Source organism: Antechinus flavipes, chromosome 2 (assembly GCF_016432865.1).
Source record: "Antechinus flavipes isolate AdamAnt ecotype Samford, QLD, Australia chromosome 2, AdamAnt_v2, whole genome shotgun sequence".
In the NCBI taxonomy this organism is placed as follows: domain Eukaryota; kingdom Metazoa; phylum Chordata; class Mammalia; order Dasyuromorphia; family Dasyuridae; genus Antechinus; species Antechinus flavipes.
In genome coordinates, this window is record NC_067399.1 from 48175012 (window position 1) to 48197472 (window position 22461).

Sequence of the window (22461 nt, forward strand, 5' to 3'; positions counted from 1 at the left end):
GGCGTCTCGGAGTAAGCCCGAAGTTCTAAAAGGGAGCAGAAAAAAGAGTATGCATTTTAGCAGGAAGAAGGCTTGCAGTCTGCACAAAGGTCTTGGCAATGAGAAGGCCTACTTATTGCTCAAAGCCCATGTTGCCTAGAGTTACCCTTCTTTTGAATGTAAGGAGTGCTTATACTTTGACAGTAACATGCTAGAGCTTACATGAGAGCTGGAGAAAGCTGGCTATTGTTTGTGGGTGAAGCTGAGAAATGAGCAGATCAAGGCTATAAACTGATTTTAGATATCAAGATGATCCGGTAATGGCCTTATGGCTGTACACATGGAAGCCTTTGGTAAGCCAGATAGGATTGGTATCTTATACAAATGCCTATCCTAGCCATTAATACTCTTAAATATATCTTGGGTTGTCATGGTTATAAAACAATTTATCTTTAAAGCTGGTCCATTTGGCATCTCTCATTTTCTCCCTAGCAGTGCTATAGGGAGTTTGTCACAACTTTCCCCCTCTAGTTTTGGGGAGCAACATCGAGGGCAGATTGTCTATTCAGAATCAAAGGTCTAGATGGGTCTTCAGATCATCTCTAGGTGTCTAACCCCTTTAAGAGTTGAGGAAACAGACCCAGGAAAATTGAAGGAGTAGTTGGGTTAAGGACTGAGATTAGAACTCATCTTTAAGCTGGCAGTTTTAAATAGAGAGTAATAAAAAAATACATACAAGAAACATTCATTTATTATTATACTCTAAATTTATTCATAGTCACCCAAGTGAGTTGGGAAAAAAATTACTAAAGGTAGGTGGGAATGTGCTGTTTTTAGCCAATAACAAGCACTTAAAGCCATTTGTTTTTTTCTAAAACCAGAAAGAGCTGTAGAGTAGTCACTACCTTGTTCCATACTTAAGAGGCAGTATGCATAGCCCAAGGTCCCTCAATGTGTGGGGAACTACCCCACACTACAGTTGGCAGAGAAGGGATGAGTGGAGTTAATGATTACCCCAACAGTAGCCAAAACCGAATGTCCCTGCTGTGCTCCAAGCCGGGAGTCTGGGTTCTGGAGAGAGCAGGATGTCTTCTTTGCTCTTTGGGGTTGGGGTAGCCTTCCTGAGCCTGGTGCTGGCGGCCAGAGGACAGAAGACGGAGCCCTTAAGTGGTCTCGGAGACCAGGCACCTTTCCGCGGAGCAGATCGCTATGACTTTGCCATCATGATCCTCCCAGGAGGAACAGAATGCTTCTGGCAGTTTGCACACCAAAGTGGATACTTTTACTTCAGTTATGAGGTGGGTCTCCGGGGGCTTCCCTTGTCAAGTAGGGGCTTTGATTATTTATTCTGCTGGAGAATTCATTCACCTGGAAGTTATGAGACTGGTACCTCATTCTGGTTGGGAGTCCCTACCAAAAAAAGATTATTCATCATAGCAGTGAGTGCTGAACATATGGCATGAAGGAGAAAGCGTAGATAGATTTTTCTTCAACCATAGAAAGGAATCCCTTCTACCTTAGGAGATTTTTTAATGTATTCAGATATCATCAGTGGAGTGATTCTTCCAAAAGGGGTTTGTCCTTGGTAAGTGTCAGATCCCCAATTTCGTGTTCCTTGAAATCATATTGGGGATCTAATGGCTTCTGAATAGTGCTGGCATTTAAATGGTTGGAAAGAACAATTTGGTATGAGATGCTGGGATTAAGCAGCTGAGTTGCTGAAGTAACAATTATAACAGCTGAGATTTAGACGGGCTTAAGCTTTCAAAAGCACTTTACATATGTTACTTCATTTGATTCTACTCCGAGGTTGGTGCTAGCCTGAATCTCCTTTTAACCCCTGAGAAAACTGACTCTCAGAGGATCAGGGGCTCACCTAGAAGTGTCTGATTCAGAAAGCATCCAAAGGACCAGGTCATTTCAACCCTGAACAGCCATATGTGCAGGGCACTGAGTAAATCTATAATTGTCTAATCCGAAGATCAGCAAACCACAGCCCAGCCACCTGTTTGTTTGTATGGCTGGCGAGCTAAGAATAGATTTTCCATTCTTAAATTCAATGTTTGGCTCTAGTTTGCCGGCCCGGTCCTAATCCAGTATCCGTGCTGTTGCATTCCCTTTGTTACATCTCCCACTTTCTCACAGCAAGCTTTGAAACCTGTTACTTCCCAGCCCCTGTTTGTACGGCGGCTTATTCCATGCTCTCGTAGCTAGAGATTCAGCCCTTGGTGCATTTATCAAAGTCACTTATCTGTGGAATTCCACCAAGGCCCGCTACCCTGCCTAGAGCTCCCCTTGTACCTTGCCTGAGGATGAGTTGTCCATAGTGTTCTTTCCATACACGGGCTGTCAAGCTGCAATGAGCCAGAGAGTGGCTGATTCACTTTGGGACTTAACGAGAAAGTTTAATTCTAGAACAGTCCAGGACTAAACAGAAACTTGTGCACGGAGCCCAGTTTGTTGCTGGGTTTTTTTTTTTTTTTGTTTTTGTTCTTTGTTTTTGCATGACTTTCATTTTAAGTGACTTAACCCAGGGTCACACAGCTAGGACGTATTAAGTGTCTGAGGTTGGATTTGAACTCAGGTCCTCCTGACTTCAGGACTGGTGCTCTCTCCACTGTGCCACCTAGAAAAAAGCAATTTTTTAAAGGGAGAGTTACAGGCTGTACCCTACCTGTTTTATTCAAGGCGTTTGTCATTGAAGGGTAACTCAATTCCATATCTTCTTAATGAACCGGAGGATCATGTAATCAACTGACATGGAATCAGGTGGTCTAGATTGAAATTCCACTTCAATTATTTACCAGCTGTGTGGTAAGAGGGAAGCCACTTAACCTGTTTTCTCATCTGGAAAATGGGTCCAGTGATTCCCATACTCCTGTCAATGCAGGATTGGAAGGTTCAGAATACAAAGATGCAGTACAAGGAAACATGGAGTCCCGGGACCAAATAGCAAGCCACTTCTAATGAGAGCACATACGACATGAAGTGTAAATCAGGGAGGATGTGAAACCGGGTCAGGGCCATGGGAACCTCAGGTGTGATTGAGTATGCTCACCGAGGGGCTCTCCCACCCTCAAAATAATAATAATAAAGACTGGTTGGTTCTTATAGGGTTCCTATGTGGCAGGGGTCTTATGTACAGGACCAGGAACTGGGGAAAATCCATTCTAATGAAAAGGAAGATTGATGGGGAGTGGGGGGTTAGTCGATATTCAACCTCGCTTCTCTTTAGTGAGAAGGGAGTTTTATTAATATCTGAATGAGTGATTTTTTGAGCTGCTCTGGGTTTTTTTTAGGTGGGGTAGGGAGGCTGTTGTTTGAGCTGCTCTGGGGTTTTTTTAGGTGGGGTAGGAAGGCTGTTGTTGGAGTCACTCTAACTATTTCATGGGAGAGGAGGATTGTGAAAAAAAGCACTCTGCAAACCTATATAAATGCATAAATTCTGTGTAAACGTGCATTACTGCATCGATTCTGCTGAAAGAGTAAATTACACCCAAGTACCTAAATAACCCAGTTCCTCCATCCACCCACCTCAGACTCGCATGACATATTCCTCCATTCCACCTCAGCTACACACAGGGACGGTCAGGGCCTTGACCTGCAAGAGTTCAACTTCATTCCTTCTATCAGCTCATAACCTCTCATACTTCCATCTGTCCTTCTGCCTTCCCCCTCCTAAATTCATTATATATCCCAATAAGTCTGTTCATCTCTCAGGACACTCTCTGGTCGTCATACATAGGCTGATCTTATTCTCTTCCCTTCCCAATCTTGAGCCTATAAATTAAAAGACAGTCGGTGCTTTTACTCAATCCCCATAGAAACTGTTCTAAACCTCTCTTTGAGCTTACCATACTATTTCTTCTTTTACCCAGACATGATTTGACATGCACCTTAAAAACAAACTTCAAAGAGTTCAAGGAAAGATAAATAAAATCTCATGCACTAAAATACACTACAAGAGAGAGTTAACTCAGGGGGAAAAAAGGCAATCAGAAATTAAATTCAGAAGACACAAGAAAATAATGCAATTTTTAAGAAGACATATAGAAGATGGAATCAAAGTGAGGTACTATGGGTGAATATAAAATCATGGCCCAATTTTTTAAAGTAGTGTCAAATCAATCAACATTTATTAAAATGCCTATGTACCAAGTCCCTTGCTAGGTAATAAAGTGTCAACTAACTATTTGGGATGTCTCCCCATGCTCCTTTGTAGAGGTCCAGAGATTAGTGATAAAAGGGAAGGAAAATGCCCCAGGGAATGAACACTATAACCTAAGATTTTTTCCATTTATTTATCAGTTTTACTAATTTTTCTTTTTTTTTTCTTTTTAAAAAATTCTTATTATAAGAGATACCTCCCTGGAAGCAGAGAGGGGAAGGCATGCTGAGGGAAATGGAGACAATGTAAAAATAAAGATGATAATAAAAATCCAAGAAAATAATTTCAGAATGCTAAAACTCAGAATGAGTTGAGGCTGGCCAGTGAAGCAAAAGACAACAACTTTTATTTGTTTGTTCTTCACTCTATTGGGAGAAAAAGGAGGATCAAAGAAGAGATGGAACTTTATCTTGGGTTAGATGATAACTAACATACATATTGTTCCACTCTTGTTTATGTTGTCCCTGCAAAGGAAAATTGCTTTTACACTGAAAATGATAGAATAACCCCCAAAAAGTAAGAAGACAGTAAAAGAATCCTGAGTGGCCCTTGAAGAATTCAAGTCGCCTAACTCAAATGAACCACCATTTTTTCTCCTGAAAGAATTGGCAGACATGATGGCCAAGCCACTGGCAGTGATATCTGAAAAATCATGGAAAATAAGAGAAGGAACCACAAGATTGAAGAAAGACTAATGTCCCAGTTTTGAAAGAAGGAACAGAATACAATCTCCAAGCTATTGATCAGTGAGTTTACTTTGATTTCTGGGAATGTTCTAAAAGAATTCCTAAAGGCATGATTGGTGAATATCTAGAATGGCAAGAGTGATTACAAAGAGGCAGCCTAGCTTTATCAATAGGTTGTGTCAGACTAACTTCATTTCAATTTTAAGAAATTTTTTTAAATTGTTACTTATTTTTAGTAGTCTTTTTGAAATTTGAATTCCTAATTCTCTCCTTTCCTCCAGACTCTTCCCCACCCATTGAGAAAGTAAGCAACACTTCATTTTAATTTTTGACAAAGTTACTAAAATAGTAGATGAAAGAAATATAATATAAATATATATTAAAATAAATATATAAACGTTGTTAGTGAAGTTTTTTTAATTAAAGCCTTTTGTTTTCAAAACATGTGCATAGATAATTTTCAACATTCATCCTTGCAATACCTTGTATTCCAAAATTTTTCCCTCCCTTCCCCTCACCTCCTTCACTAGACAGCAAGTAATCCAGTATATGTTAAACGTGTGCAATTCCTCTATACATATTTCCACAAATATCTTGCTGCACAAGAAAAATCAGATCAAAAAGGAAAAAACTGAGAAAGAAAATAAAATGCAAGCAAACAATAAAAAGAATGAAAATGCTAGGTTGTGATCCATAGTTCCCACAGTCCCCTCTCTGGGTGCAGTTGGCTCTCTTCATCACAACACCATTGGAACTGGCCTAAATCATCTCATTGTTAAAGAGAACCATGTCCATCAGAATTGATCCTCATATAATCTTTAACAAAGTTTTTTAACAAATTATCTTGTACTCTTTTTATGGAGAAGATGGAACAATGTGGAGTAGGTGGATGGATGCTAAATTGATCAAAAAAAAGAATTCAAAGAATAGTCATTAGAGATCAAATCAAATCAGTAAACATTTATTAAGCACCTACTATGTGCCAGACAACAGGCTAAGCACCAGAGATACAAAAAGAGACACAAAATAGTCCTTGCTCTCAAGAAACAATGTCAACGTGGCAGAAAGTCTCTAGGAGTCTGTGCTGGGTCCTGTGCTGCTTAATTCTTTATCAATGATTTTGATAAAGGCAAAGATGGCATGCTTATCAAATTTGCCAGTGACATTGAGCTGGGAGCAATGACCAAGACACTGGATGACAATTGAGATCCAAAAGGATCTTGACAAGCTAGAGCATTGGGTACTTAAAAAAAAAATTTTTTTTTATTTTTTAAAATTATACATGTACATTATTATTATTATTTACAAATTTCCATATGAGTCATGTTGGAAAAGAAAAATCAGAACAAAAGGGGAAAACGATGAGAAAGAAAAAAAATAGAAGAGAAAAGAAAATGAAACAGTATGCTTCAATCCATATTCAATCTCTATAGTTCTCTCTCTGGATGAGAAGGGCAGTTTCCATTCAAAGTTGATTTGGAATTGCCTTGGATCACAAAATTGCTGAGAAGAACTAAGTCTATCATAATTGATCATCATATAGTCTTCTTGTTGCAGTGTACAATGATCTCCTGGTTCTGCTCATTTCACTCAGCATCAGTTCCTGTAAGTCTCTCCAGGTCTCTCTAAAATGATCCTCCTGATCATTTCTTATTCATAATAATATTCCCTAACATTCACATATCATAATTTACCCAACCATTCTCTAACTGATGGGCACCCATTCATTTTCCAGTTTCTTGCCACTACAAAAAGGGCTGCCACAAACATTTCTGCACATGTGGGTCCCTTTCCCTCCTTTAAGATCTCTTTGGAATACAGACCCAGTAATGACACTGCTGGATCAAAGGGAATACAGAGTTTGATGGCACTTTGGGCACAGTTCCAAATTGCTCTCCAGAATGGTTGGATAATACAGGGTACTTTTCAAGGACAAAGACCTTGTATGCTTTTGCCTTACTAATCTCCAGGGCTTAGCACTGGGCTGGGCACATAGTACAAACACTTAATAAAGCCTTTTTAACTTGAAAGTGGCCTGGAAAAGGGATTAAATGGTCTTGTTCTCTTTGGCTTTCAAGGGCAGAACCAGCAGCAATGGGTGGAAAGCTCCCTTATGATGCAAGTTGAATAGTGAATTCCCCCTTCTGGGAGGTCACTGAGCAGAGCAGAGCAATCACTTATCCCTTGTGTTATAGGCGGGGTTCCTTTTGGGCTTGGTGGGCCTAAATGGCTGCTGAGGTCCTTTCTAAACCCGAAATGGTGTGATGTCCACCTCGCCTCACCTGGATCACTTCACTAGTTTCCTTACCTCAACTCTCTCCCCTGTCCACTTCCCATCTGCCAAAGTGGTTTTCCTAAAGTGCTGGTCTGACCATATTACTCTGCATCTCAAAAGTGAATGAATGAATGAAAAGTGCATTTTAAAAAGGCTTTACTATTTATTCATCAAGCACAGTGCTAAGAGCTTTACAACCACCCTCAATTTGTTCCTTCCCTGAAAGAACTCTACAATTCCAGTTGTACCTCGTATATAATACTTTATCTCCTGCCCCAATGCCTTTCCACAGTTGTTTCCATGATCCATGAAATGCACTCCTTTCTTATCACCACTTTATAAAATCCATAGTTCCTCTCAAAATTCTACTGATGAGAGTCTCATCCTGATCCCTTCAGTTGCTAGTGCCCTCTCTCCAAAAAAATTCACCTGGGCTCCCTGACGCTGAAAGGATACAATATACTTTCTAGTTTAACCAGCATTATTAATATTTTCTTCCTTGCTTTTTTTTTTTTAGCTTTTTATTTACAAGTTATATGCATGGGTAATTTTACAGCATTGACAATTGTCAAACCTTTTGTTCTAATTTTTCCTCTCCTTCCCCCCCTTCCCCCTAGATGGCAGGATGACCAATACATGTTAAATATATTAGATCTCTCTTGCTTTTTAAAAAGTCTAGATAATAAAACAAATCAAGACCTTATTTGCAGCATTTTCTGATTTTTGAACTGTAAATGCTCACACATTTAACAATTGACTTTCATGTACTACTGTAATCCAGCTCCAGCACACCTTTTGTTCACCAAGACACTTTCTAGTGGATCTTCAAGGTCAAAACTATATTCATATTTAAGTTTCTATTGTGGCAAATATCAGTAGACATAACCAAAATCTTTTTCTTTTGGGGCCAAGAGGATCATAATAATTTTAAAGTACATAAAGGAGCCCTGTGAATTTCTAATCTAAATCAGAACTTGGAAAGTATCCAAAGATCATACACTATGATAACACATTCTTTCTTCAAAATCCCTATCTCTGACCAATTAACGAGGTCATGCAATGTTCTGCTTAACTGAAGATATGACCTAATACTGAATATTACAGAAGGAACCAATATAATAGAATAGCAGGAGAAAATATAGCTAAGTCATTCCCCACAACTCCCCCAAACACATCTAGAAAACCACCCACCAAGTCCATTGAAAAATCCAAGGGAAAAAAAAAATCATGAGTCACTTTTTTGAGCCCAGGTCAGCATAAGGTGGACAGTAGAATGAAGGTTAGCCAGGAATGGCCAAGTGGAACATTTTAGCATAGGGAGAAGTGTCCACCAGGTCAAGAAGTCCCTGATCCAGAGCTAGGTATAACCTTGGATAGGATTCGAGCACAGGTATCAAGTGGCAGTTATTTTGTTCACTATCCAGTTCCAGGGCTGACTGAGGAGAGGACAATCTAAGAGTTGCTGTCCCTAGGCTGAGTAATTGGCAAATTCAGAAGCAAGTAGCAGCTTTGTGAGCTAAACCCCAAAAGTAGACGGGAGTCAGTTCCATTCTTTAGTTTGAACCCTATAGGAGATCATCCAGGATAGAAATTCCTGACCAAGGAGGAGCCTGCAGTTATTATTTTAAACCAGAAGAACTCTCTAGCTGAGAGTGGTTGAGTCAGCAATAGTTTACTGGAAATCTGACCAGGGCAAGTCCATAGACATATAACTCAGACCCAAACCCAGATCAAGAACTTGCAGGACCAAGATCAGGAGGAGAGCAATCAGACTTTGCCCAGAATCACTTTAGAAACATAGAAGACCTGTACGTTCCCCATACTGACCTGTCTGAAATCCTGAATAACAAGATCCCCAATAAAGCAACAGCAGGATCAGCTCAGATGTTCCCTCCAGCATAGAATCTAGGCCTAATATAATGTCCAAAGTCAGGAAGTTGTCTGGAAAAATTATGGGGGTGGGGAGGAAATTCCACCATAAAAAGCTTTAATGTGACAGAGATGCTCAAGATATAAACTCAGAGAATGACTTCATAATATCTACAAGAAAAGTCTCAAAAACATAGTCTGGGCAAAAGTGCAAATAGAATTCCTGGCAAAGATGAAGTGAGATTTTTTTGTTTAAGTTCAAAAAAATTTTTTTTAATAATTTAAATGAGAGCATTAGAGGGGAAAAATGGAAATTTAATGAGAATTATGGGGAGAGGAGAATTGGAAAGGAATTAATAGTTTGGCACAAGAGATACAAAACCTTTCCTGAAAATTGTCTGAAAATTAGAATGGACTAAATAAAAATGACTTCATGAGACAAAAAAAATTTTTTTTCAATTTTTCAATTTAACATTTCCCCCCCAATTTTAACTTTTTTTTTTTAATTTGAGCTCCAAATTCTCTTTTTTGCTCCCTCCTTCTCTCCCCATTGAAAGAATAAGCAATTTGGTAGAAGCTATGCATGTGCAATCATGTAAAACATATCTTTAGATTAGTCATGTTGCAAAAGAAAACACAGATTAAAAAAAAAACAAGAAAAATAAGTCAAAAATTGCTTAGATATACATTCAGAAGATATTTTTCTGGAGATGGATAGCATTTTGCTCATAAATCCTTTGGAATTGTCTTAAATCATTGGGACAAAAGAAATATTAAGGCAACGTCAAAAGACTGAACTTAAATAGAAGAAAATGTAAAGTATCTTATTATGGTAATAACTGAGCTGGAAAGTAGTTTGAGGAAAGGTTATTTAAGAACTCTATGATCAAAATAAAAATAATTTAGTATTATATATCAGAAATCATAAAAGAAAACTGTCTCTTAGAACAGAGAGCAAATTATAAATCGACAGAATCTATTAATTGCTTTCTGAAAGAAATCCTCAAATAAAAACTCCCAGAAACATTATATCCAAAATCCAGAGCTTCCAAATCAAAATAAAAGTGCTGCAAGAAGCCAGAAATAAAGAATTCAAGTACTGAGGAAATATAATCAGGATCATATATGATTTAGTCACTAGCCTAAAATCCCATATATGCATAAGGCAAAAAATAATATGCTTATAATCAGGAGTAACTTAGTCTGCTAAAATGAGTATATGTAATCTTAGGGAAAAAAAAACGGATCTTTAATGAAATGGAATGAAGGTTGGCAACTATGATCTTCAGGCCAAATCTGACCTACTGCCTTTTTTTTTTTTGCACAGCCTGTAAGCTAAATGTTCTGTACAAAAATTGTCGTTAGGATGGATTTGGCCCATAAGCCATGGTTTACTGAACACTGAAAGAGAGAATTTCCAAGCATTCGTGATGAAAAGACAAGAACTGCATTGAAACTTTGCAATTCTAACACTGGAATCAAGAGAAACCTAAAAAGGCAAACGAGAATAATCTCAAGGCATTAAACACGGATAAACTGTTTATATTCTTATATGGGGCTTTAAACATGTATCCATTGAAAATCCTTATCATCATCAGGGTCACAGGAATCTTATTAGACAGAAGGCCTAGGAGTAGTTCTATTATGTTTTGAGGTTAAAAGATTTGAAAGGAAGAGGAAGAGGAATGAATGGGGAGAGGAGAAAGAAGTATCAATGGTGATCGTGGGCAACTTTGCTTCACTCCAGATCTTAGTGAGAAAGGTTCCAGTTTTTCCCCATTGCATATGATGCTTACTGAAGGTTTTAAATATATGCTCCTGACTATTTTAAGGAAAAGTCCTTTTATTCCTATGCTCTCAAGTGTTTTTATTAGGAATGGCTGTTGGATTTTATCAAATGCTTTTTCTGCATCTATTGAGATGATCATATGGTTTTTGTTTGTTTGGTTATTGATATAGTCAATTATGCTAATAGTTTTCCTAATATTGAACCAGCCCTGCATTCCTGGTATAAATCCTACTTGGTCATAGGGTATTATCCTGGGGATGATTTTCTGTAATCTTTTTGCTAATATTTTATTTAAGATTTTAGCATCAATATTCATTAGGGAGATTGGTCTATAATTTTCTTTCTCTGTTTTCAGCCTACCTGGTTTAGGTATCAGTACCATGTCTGTGTCATAAAAGGAGTTTGGTAGGACTCCTTCAATCCCTACTTTTTCAAATAGTTTATTTAGTATTGGAGTTAATTGATCTTTAAATGTTTGATAGAATTCAGATGTAAATCCATCTGGTCCTGGGGATTTTTTCTTAGGGAGTTGATTGATAGTTTGTTCTATTTCTTTTTCTGAGATGGGAGTGTTTAGGATATTTACTTCTTCCTCTGTTAGTTTAGGCAAGCTATATTTTTGGAGGTATTCTTCTATTCCATTTAAGTTGTCGAATTTATTGGCGTAAAGTTGGGCAAAGTAACTCCTAATTATTGCTCTAATTTCCTCTTCGTTAGTGGCGAGTTCTCCCTTTTCATTTTTAAGACTAACAATTTGATTTTCCTCTTTCCTTTTTTTAATCAGATTTACTAAGGGTTTGTCTATTTTGTTGGTTTTTTCATAGAACCAACTCTTAGTTTTATTAATTCAATAATTTTTTTACTTTCAATTTTATTGATCTCTCCTTTTATTTTTATTCAAGTTTAGTGTTTGACTGGGGTTTTTTAATTTGTTCCTTTTCTAGCATTTTTAGTTGCAAGCCCAATTCATTGACCTTCTCTTTCTCTATTTTATACAAATAGGCCTCTAGAAATATGAGATTTCCCCTTATTATCGTTCACTATTTCTGCCTTACTGCATTTGAGTTTAAGGGTTTTATGTCCTAATATATGGTCAATTTTTGTATAAGTTCCATGAACTGCTGAAAAGAAGGTGTACTCCTTTCTGTCCCCATTACATTTTCTCCAGAGATCTATCATATCTAATTTTTCTAGTATTCTATTTATCTCTTTGACTGCTTTCTTATTTATTTTGTGGTTTGATTTATCTAATTCTGAGAGTGCAAGGTTGAGATCTCCCACTATTATAGTTTTGCTGTCTATTTCTTCTTGCAGCTCTCTTAATTTCTCTTTTAAGAATTTAGATGCTACACCATTTGGTGCATATATGTTTAATATAGATACTGCTTCATTATTCATTCTACCCTTTAGCAAGATATAGTGCCCTTCCTTATCTCTTTTGATTAGATCAATTTTTGCTTTAGCTTGATCTAAGATCAGGATGGCTACCCCCACTTTTTTTTTTAATAACTTTTTATTGATAGAACGCATGCCAGGGTAATTTTTTACAGCATTATCCCTTGCATTCACTTCTGTTACGATTTTTCTCCTCCCTCCCTCCACCCTTTCCCCCAGATGGCAAGAGTCCTTTACATGTTGAATGGGTTGCAGTATATCCTAGATGCAATATATGTGTGCAGAACCGAACAGTTTTCTTGTTGCACAGGGAGAATTGGAATCAGAAGGTATAAATAACCCGGGAAGAAAAACACAAATGCAAGCAGTTTATATTCATTTCCCAGTGTTCTTTCTCTGGGTGTAGCTGCTTCTGTCCATCCTTGATCAATTAGGGCTCTCTTTATCGAAGAAGTCCACTTCCATCAGAATACATCCTCAAACAGTATCATTGTTGAGGTATATAATGATCTCCTGGTTCTGCTCATTTCACTCAGCATCAGTTCATGTAAGTCTCGCCAGTCCTCTCTGTATTCATCTACTGGTCATTCCTTACAGAACAATAATATTCCATAACGTTCATATACCACAATTTACTCAACCATTCTCCAATTGATGGACAGCCTTTCATTTTCCAGCTTCTAGCCACTACAAACAGGGCTGCCACAAACATTTTGGCACATACAGCCCCCTTTCCCTTCTTTAGTATCTCTTTGAGGTATAAGCCCAGTAGAAACACTGCTGGATCAAAGGGTATGCACAGTTTGATAATTTTTTGAGCATAGTTCCAAATTGCTCTCCAGAATGGCTGGATGTGTTCACAATTCCACCAACAATGTATCAGTGTCCCTGTTTTCCCACATCCCCTCCAACATTCCCCATTATCTTTCCCTGTCACTCTAGCCAATCTGACAGGTGTATAATGGTATCTCAGAGTTGTCTTAATTTGCATTTCTCTGATTAATAATGATTTGGAGCATATTTTCATATGTCTATAAATAGTTTCAATTTCTTCATCTGAGAATTGTCTGTTCATATCCTTTGACCATTTATCAATTGGAGAATGGTTTGATTTCTTATAGATTAGAGTCAATTCTCTATATATTTTGGAAATGAGGCCTTTATCAGAACCTTTGATTATAAAAATGTTTTCCCAGTTTATTGTTTCCCTTCTAATCTTGTTTGCATTTGTTTTGTTTGTACAAAAACTTTTCAATTTGATATAATCAAAATTTTCAATGTTGTGGTCAATAGTGATCTCTAGTTCTTCTTTGGTCATAAATTCCTCCCTCTTCCATAGGTCTGAGAGGTAAACTATCCTATGCTCTTCCAATTTATTTATCATCTCATTCTTTATGCCTAGATCATGAACCCATTTTGACCTTATCTTGGTGTACGGTGTTAAGTGTGGGTCAATGCCTAGTTTCTGCCATACTGATTTCCAGTTTTCCCAGCAGTTTTTGTCAAATAATGCATTCTTATCCCAGAAACTGGTGTCTTTGGGTTTGTCAAACACTATATTATTAAAGTTATTGGCTGTTTTGTCCTTTGAACCTAACCTATTCCATTGATCAACTAGTCTATTTCTTAGCCAATACCAGATGGTTTTAGTAACTGCTGCTTTATAATATAATTTTAGATCTGGTATAGCTAGGCCACCTTCATTTGATTTTTTTTTCATTAATTCCCTTGAAATTCTTGACCTTTTGTTTTTCCATATGAACTTTGTTGTTATTTTTTCTAATTCATCAAAGTAGTTTTTTGGGAGTCTGATTGGTATAGCGCTAAATAAGTAGATTAATTTAGGTAGTATGGTCATCTTTATTATATTTGCTCACCCAATCCAAGAGCATTTAATATTTTTCCAGTTGGTTAGATCAGACTTAATTTGTGTGGAAAGTGTTTTGTAATTTTGCTCATAAAGTTTCTGATTTTCCCTTGGCAGATAGATTCCTAAATATTTTATACAATCAGTAGTTACTTTAAATGGAATTTCTTTTTGTAACTCTAACTGTTGGGTTTTGTTAGTGATATATAAGAATACTGATGACTTATGTGGGTTTATTTTATATCCTGCAACTTTGCTGAAGGTGTAGATTGTTTCTAATAACTTTTTGGTAGAATCTCTGGGGTTTTCTAAGTATACCATCATATCATCAGCAAAGAGTGATAATTTGGTTTCCTCATTGCCTATTCTTATTCCTTTAATCTCTTTCTCAACTCTTATTGCCAAAGCTAGCATTTCTAATACAATATTAAATAGTAACAGTGATAGTGCTACCCCCGCTTTTTTGACTTCACCTGAAGCATAGTAGATTTTGCTCGAACCTTTTACCTTTAACCTGCATATATCTCCCCGCTTCAGGTGTGTTTCCTGTAAACAACATATTGTAGGATTCTGGCTTTTAATCCATTCTGCTAACCGCTTCCTCTTTATGGAGGTGTTTACCCCATTCACATTTATGGTTAAAATGATCAAATCTGTATTACTTGCCATCTTGTTAACCCTGGTTTATGCTTTTCTCCCTTCTTACCCCCTTACCCCCCTTCCCAGTATTAAGCTTGTGAGCACCACTTGCTTCTCACAGCCCTCCCTTTTTTAGTATCCCCCCCCTTAGAATTCCTCCCCCTATCTTACCCCTTTCCCTCCCAGTTACCGTATTCCCTTCCACTTAGCTTATTCCTTCCCTTTTCACTTTTCCCTTCTCACTTTTCAATGAGGTGGGAGAAGTTTCACCATAGATTGAATGTGTCTAAAATTTTTCTCTTAAAGCCAATTCTGAAAGCAGTAAAATACTCACTATATTCATCCCTCTCCATTCTTTCTCTCAGATATAATAGGTTTTCTTTGCCTCTTCATGAAATGTAGTACCCCCCTTTCCCCTTTTTCTGGTACAATGTCCTTTCCACATCTAGTTTCTAGAACAAGGTATACATGTATTCTTTATACATCTTTATAGCCGAAATATAGTTCTCAAGATTGATCTTTACCTTTTTAGATTTCTCTTGAGTTCTGTACTTGTAGATCAAATTTTGTGTTAAGTTCTGGCTTTTTCATCAAAAATAGGTGAAATTCGCTTACTTCATTGAATGTCCATCTTCTTCCCTGGAAAAAGATGCTCATTCTCGCTGGGTAAGTTATTTTTGGTTGCATACCAAGTTCCTTAGCCTTTCAGAATATCATATTCCAGGCCCTTCGATCCTTTAATGTGGATGCTGCCAGATCCTGGGTGATCCTTATTGTGGCTCCTCGATACTTGAATTGGGTTTTTCTAGCTGCTTGCAGTATTTTTTCAGTTCGACCCTGATTTTCAGTGAAGTATTTTCTTCACTCACTTTTTAAAGATCTTTTTCTAATTGTCCAATTGAATTCTTTTGTTCTGTGGAATTTTTTTCCATTTCGCCAATTTTGTTTTTTAGAGAGCTATTTTTTGTTTCCAGTCCACCAATCCTATTTTTCAAGGATTTGATTTCTTTATCCACTCTCTCTTTAACTGAGTGGGATGACTTCTCCAGACTCTTTTGCAAAGCCTCCCTCTCCTTTCCCCATTTTTCTTCTAGCTCCCTTGTGAGAGCCTTTTTAATTTCCTCCATGAGATTCATCTGTGCTGAGGAACAGATGATCTCCTCCTTTGGGGATTCACCTGGGGACTGTTTGTTTTTAGTCTCCTCAGGATTTGGAGTCTGCTCTTTATCTGTATAGAAGCTGTCGAGGGTTAAAGTCTTTTTCAATTTCTTGCTCATTCTGTCTAATAATCAAAGACAAACTAGCAAAAAAACAGAAGAAAAAACCCTTGAATGGAGGCTGCTTTCTTTGGGGGAGGGCAGGGTAGCAATGAAGCACTAGCAGGACTGTGCTGCGCCTGCGCTCTGAGATCCGAGAGCGTGCTGAGACACTGTGGGGGAGGGGTGGCCAGGTCCCGAGAGACTCCAGCTGTTTGGGGTTGTATTCTTCACCCTCGGTGTTTTTAGCTTCTCTGCTGGGCTGCTGACTTGCTGCCGGAGCAAAGTATCCAGTCCTGTAGCAAAGCTCTCCCCGCAGAGAGGCTGCGATCACACCCCACCCCCTCTCCGCTCTGCTCGGCTCAGAGCCGCTTTCCGTGCTCTCGCTGCCGCTGCTGCCCGCAGTCTGCTTCCGATCTAATAACCGTCCCCGCCCTTGCGCAAAAACAGACCTTTCCTGATGAGTCTCAAGGATGGTTTCTCTTGGTGACTAATTGTATGTTTTTTTTCAGTCGAGCATTAATTCAGAGGCATGAAATGAAATGGATAGTGAGAGAAAAACGCGGAGGTTACACAGTTACATGCCTCCTCTCCGCCATCTTGGCCGGAAGTGGAAGGGATTAGTCTTAAAGAAAACAAACTCTAGTGAAGGTGAAAAGGTGATATAATCTGTCAGACCCATGGATGGGGAAGAATTCATGACCCAAGAAGAGCTGGAGAGGATTGTAAAAAGTAAAATGGGCAATTGTGATTATATAAATTTTAAAAGGTTTTGCACAAGCAAAATTAACTTGGCTAAATTAGAAGAAAAGCAGATAATTTATATGTCAGGAAGACCTAGCATCAAGAAAATTCTTCCACAAGTGAAATTTTTGTGGGACAATTTTAAAGATGTTATATATTCACTTCTTCCCCTCATTTAGTTTCTTATCTTAGGAGTGTCAAAAGTTTTCCTTTAACATTATTATTCCATGAGTCAGGTGATAATATTAATAGAAGAAAGAGTTTCAGTCAACCAAAAGTTGTAGGAAGAATATCCCTGAGTCCCAAATAATAAAAAAAAATTAATAAAAGGAAATTTGGAAATTTTAAAATCCCATTACAACTACAAACTACAAAACTAAAGAGGGAAAAAAATCTAAGCTATCAAACAGTGACATGGAAAATATTCTAAATTATTATTAGAGAAATGCATATTAAAACACCCCTGAGGTTCTACCTCACCCCTCTCAAGTTGACAAAGTTTACAAAAAAGGAAAATTAATAAATGCCATAGAGAAACAAATATATAAATGCACTATTGTGCTATGAACTGGTCTAGCCATTTTGGAAAGCAATTTGAAACTATATCCCAATGAGATCAAAGAAAGAAGAAAAGGACCCAAATGGACAAAAACATTTATAGCAGCCTTGGGAGAGTACTCATCAATTGTAGAAAAGCTGAATAAATCATATTATAGGAATATGATGGGATATTATTGTGCTGCAAGAAATAATGAAAGGAATGATTTCAGAGAAAGTTTTGAAGGTATGGATAAACTGAGTGAAATGAGCAGACCATAAAAATGTATTAATATTGTAAAAACAAATAACTTTTGAAACATTTAGGAAATCAACTTAGGAAATTGATTCCTATCTGATCTGATAGGAAATGACCAAAACACAATCCCATAAGACTCATGATAAAACACGCTACTCATTTTCTAATAGAAAGGGGATGGACTCAAAGTACAGAATTAAATTTTTTTGGGGGGGTGGAAAGGAATAGGAGGGAGGATAGTCAGTGTAAGAATTTTGCTTAATTATAGATTTGTGTAATATTTTGTTTTTCTTTTTTCATGGGAGAAAGGTGAATTTCTGATTGGAAAAAAAAGCATATATATATAGAGAGAGATGCACACACATATACACACTTATACAAACATGTATAGATACATATACACATATATACTTTTATTTAGACATTATGTTCAAAGCAATAAGTATATGATGAAATCTAAAAGCTGCTTTTTTTTTTTAATTTGCTGAGGCAATTGGGGTTAAGAGACTTGCCCAGGGTCACACAACTAGGAAGTGTTAAGTGTCTTGAGTTCTGATTTGAACTCAGGTCCTCCTCTGACTTCAGGGCTGGTGCTCTATCCATTGTGCCACCTAGCTGCCCTTAAAAGCTGCTTTCAATACAAATTCATTTTAATAAGGTGGGGTCCTACTTTGATGATATCTAATCAAAACTTTTCTAAAAATGGTAAAAGGACAGAAATGCAGCCCAATAGCAGTTTTATAAGTTAAGACCAGCTGATCTCCTCAGATACCTATGACTCCTCATTGCTGAGTGTTCAATATTTTGTGTTCATTATGCTTTATGCTAGATGTTAGTGACAGACAAAGATGAAAATTCCCAACTTTTAAGGAGTTAACAGATGTTCTTCTCCTTGTTCTACATGTCTTGGCAGGTTCAGCGGACAATGGGACTTTCACAAGGCCGGCATATAACTGCCACTGCTCATACCCCAAAAGGTTTTCTCATTGATAAATCTCAGGATATCCGAGGTCAGATCAACTTTTCTACCAAAGAGTCAGGTCTGTGTTTATCAGTCCTAATTCAATTTCCCAACTTATCACTTTGGTCTGTGGTTTCTAGAGAATTAAGTAAAAACTCCAGGAGGGATTTGACATTAAGGCTTTTTTCCCTTCTAGAGTGATAGTTCATGTTAAATTTATTAAAATTTAAGGCACTAGGGATACTTGATGGTATTGAAAGTACTAGACACTTGGAAGGGTGAGGTGATGTCTTCTCATAAACCTGTGAGTAACAGCATCCCAGGGGCTCTTTTAAAATTTCACAGATACCACTGTGATAAGGGGGATGTCTGCTGGTTATATTTAAGTGCTGTGGATACAAAAGCAAAGAATAAGTCATCCCATTTCCTGCACTCAAGGAGCTTACATTCTACTGGGGAAGAGATTCATTGTAGGAAGAAATATAAAGCATACAAAGCAATTTCAGGTAGATTTGTTGATTTTAGTCATGACCCTATTGGGGGTTTTCTTGGAAAAGATCCTGAAGTGGTTTGTGCTTCTCTAGCTCATGTTACAGATGGGGAAAGTGAAGGCAACGGGCTTAAGGTTAAGTGACTTGCCCAGGTCACATAGCTAGTGTTAGGTTTTAGAGGATGGAGTTGAACTTGGGTTTTCCTGACTCCAGGCCCAGCATATCCACCAAGCTGTGCCTTCAGGTGAATATCACTTATAAAGGTCTCACAAAGGAGGTAGAACTTGAGTTGTACTTTGAAGGAAGATGAAAATTCTAAAAAGCTGATGTGGGGAAGAAGTGTTTTCCATAGGAAAGGAGGCATAGGAGACCACTTATGCAAAGGTATCGAAGGCAAAGAAAGCCCAACTCTGAAATCAAAGTACGGAACAAGAGATCTTGTTAACTCAGCAAAACACGTGGTTCCGAAAAGTAGGTGAATCTACTCAAGAGACCAAAAATTGGCCATTATTGACCAAGTCAATTCAGACCAAAGCACTTTGTGCTAGGCACTATGCAAAGCCCTAGGAATACAAAGAAAGGCAAAAATGATCCTCATTTTCCAGGAACTCAATCTAAATGGGGAGAGACATGGATAAACATCTCTGTATCTCAAAAATAGGATAAATTGGAGTTAATCTCAAAGGGAAGGTGAACTAGCCTTCTAGGAGTCTCTAGGAGAGGACTCTAGGAGGGAGAGTCTTCTGAATAGGAAGAGAAGGAAGCTTAATGAAATAAATGGTAATTATGCATTATTGAAAAAGAAGTTGAAGGAAATTCTTGGCAAGATAAAGTTACTGTACCCAAAATAAATGCTATTTTAAGGAAAGGTTTTACTATATAAAATTAAATCAGAATATGAATTTGACTTTCCTTCCAAGGTAGTTTTAAAGAGTTTTGCATAAAGTATAGCAAATTAAAAATCAGGGACATGGGGTAGGAGGGGAAGTAATATAAGAAGTTTGCTTGAGTAGTCTTGGGAGACTGAAAATTTAGTATTTATTTGGGAATCCCTACAGGCTTTTACCAGCTTTGTCTCGGCAATCAACAAAACCACTTTGCCTCTGTACAAGTGTATATCAATTTTGGAGTCTTTTATGAGGGTGCTGATCTGGAAAATAATCAGAGGAATGAGGAGAGACAAAAATTGAATGATACCTTGGATGCCATTGAGGTAATGTATGCTCCAAAGGAAGAAACATTTATGGATTGAGAGGGAAACTGCTCATGGGCACATTTTTTCATAAAGGAAAAATGGATTGGAAATGAAGCCTAGAGAAAGGATGGCAGAAAATGATGATTAATAAGGGTTTGTGGGCTAGGTCTAGAATAGAATAGCTTTGCCATTTTGGATACTCCTAAATTCTCACTTTGTTATATAAAGGTATGTTTCAACTCTAATTGTAAACATCAAATAGAAAGACAGATGTAAGAGACTATCTTAACTTTAAGTTACATTGTTAAGGGTGTAATGCCAGAGAAACTGAGGCAGGAGAGAGATTAGAGAGTTTTTAATATTTTATTAATGGGAGAGTAAGATTGACTGGACAGGACTCTCGTCTCAAATTGTCCAGCCCTGATTGGGGGAATCTCTAACCTTTATATACCTTTTAGAGACAAAGAAGAGGGAAAAAGAGCGGGAAAAGCCCAGCTGGAAAAGGCTATGAATTAAAAAGGAACCCAGAGATAAAGATGTCAGTGAAATATCTTGGAATATTTTAAGGGATGTTGTAAATTTCTCAAGGACAGAAGATAATCAGGAAGTCTACTCTCTTGTTTATCTTACTTGGGCTAACAATTAATATTCTTAGACTAATTGGTCCTCAGCCTTCATGGACCAGAGGGAGATTTACAGCTTAGGGGAGTAATTAGGAAGACTGAGACAAGGGAAACTTATACAAGGAAACTGAGTCAGGACAGTTAAAGAGAACTGTGGCATAACATTGGGAATGCTATTTATCTCCAATTACGAAGGGAGATAGCACAGAAAGTGGATATAATATTGTAAGAGTAATGAGCATGTCAGCAGACATAGATTGTGGCCCTGATGGGCAAATCAGTCCATCTCTCTGGACTTTGATTTTTCATCTATAGAATAAAAAGCAGAACGACTATCATCTTGGTCTTCTCCAGGTTTAAAATTATTCTTATGATCAAAGTCTAGAAGCAGGCTGTATAAATATGGATTTCTGAAGAACTTATGGAAATCTAGAATTCTGATACTGGTTTAACTCATATTATCAGCTTAAGGATTTTGTGAACAAACATCCCCAAATACCTAAAAACATTCTACATATGCAATTTTCAAATTTCAGTGGTGAAATACATCTGTCAAGTGTGGAAGCCACATGAGATAGCTTGATCGATACTGGGGTAAACCTACTTTCTTTCATTTTTTTTCTTCGCAGGAAAGTACACGAAAGGTTCAGATAAATATCTTTCACATGTGGAGGTACTACAATTTTGCCCGCATGAGGAAAGGATCTGACTTTTTCATTCTCCAATCAAACTATAACTATGTGAACTGGTGGTCAATAGCCCAGAGTATTGTTATTGTCCTTTCTGGAATCTTGCAGTTGTATTTCCTGAAGCGTCTCTTCAATGCCCCCCAAGTCACAGACCCAAGAAAGCCAAGATGCTAAAGGCAATATTAGGAACCAAGTCCTAATCCTGCTCCCCTCCCTCCCTTTCTCTCCAGGGCTTAGCAAATCAAGTTTTATAAAAATTATAGAAACTTACCCTGCACACTGCATTTTTTAAAAAAGTAATGTCATCACTCACAAAGGATCATCAGTTGTAAAAATAACTAAATCCAGAACTATTACTTGGCTTTAGTCAGCCCCATATAAGTTCTTAAAAAGGTTGCTCTAAATAGTGCTAATAACTATTCCCTTAAGCTGTACTGAGCATATAAAAAATGATTATTTTCTACAGCCTAAAGGACTTGAGGAGTCAGGGAGGATTGATAGAAGATAGAAAAATCTTAAAATAGGAAAGAGAATTTATGGTGTATGGGAACAAGAGCTGGGAAAATCACAGCCAATATTGAGTAAAAATAAATAAAACGTATCTCTATAAATGACATCTTCTGAGTTAAAGACAACGTACACTTGCAAAGCGGTAATTTGTCTAAAATGTGAACTAGCCTTTCTGTGTAGCTTTATAACATATTAAATGCAATTTAAAAAAAAATCACCAAATCCTTTGAACAAAGAGATCAGATGAGTGGATATGAATCATTATTTTTAGAACCTGTGGCCTTTTGTTCAGTTTAGTAAAGGAATGGCAGAGAATTTTTTTTTTAATGTAGCTGGACTGGTATAGGAATGTGATAAGACTTATATTTAGCCCAACTACTATCGTCCAAGGTATTCAAAAGATTAAAAAAAAGAAAAAAAAAAACAGAAGTGGGATTCCTCAACAAATTCATCATCTATCTGGCACTTAATTTCAAAGGTAAATTGAATGGAGAGCCAAATATTTTTCTTATTCTATTTTCAATACCCA

At 37.4% G+C, this 22461-nt stretch overlaps 1 protein-coding gene across 1 annotated transcript; it reads left to right on the forward strand.

Moving 5' to 3' along the window:
* The first annotated feature begins 1021 nt into the window (after positions 1–1021).
* On the forward strand, positions 1022–22038 carry TMED6 (transmembrane p24 trafficking protein 6). Its single transcript, XM_051974720.1, has 4 exons — positions 1022–1277; positions 18377–18503; positions 19974–20128; positions 21363–22038. Exons 1-4 carry the CDS (start codon positions 1065–1067, stop codon positions 21594–21596), a joined length of 729 nt encoding a protein of 242 aa, XP_051830680.1. The 5' UTR covers positions 1022–1064; the 3' UTR covers positions 21597–22038.
* Positions 22039–22461: the final 423 nt, after the last annotated feature.

What these genes read in the sequence shown, in the direction of transcription:
- TMED6 (XM_051974720.1), top strand. Translation starts at nt 1,065, where the DNA reads ATGTCTTCTTTGCTCTTTGGGGTTGGGGTAGCCTTCCTGAGCCTGGTG. An exon ending in ACTTTTACTTCAGTTATGAG is followed by an intron (nt 1,278 to 18,376) that starts GTGGGTCTCCGG and finishes ATGTCTTGGCAG; the next exon opens with GTTCAGCGGACAATGGGACT. An exon ending in CTTTTCTACCAAAGAGTCAG is followed by an intron (nt 18,504 to 19,973) that starts GTCTGTGTTTAT and finishes GAATCCCTACAG; the next exon opens with GCTTTTACCAGCTTTGTCTC.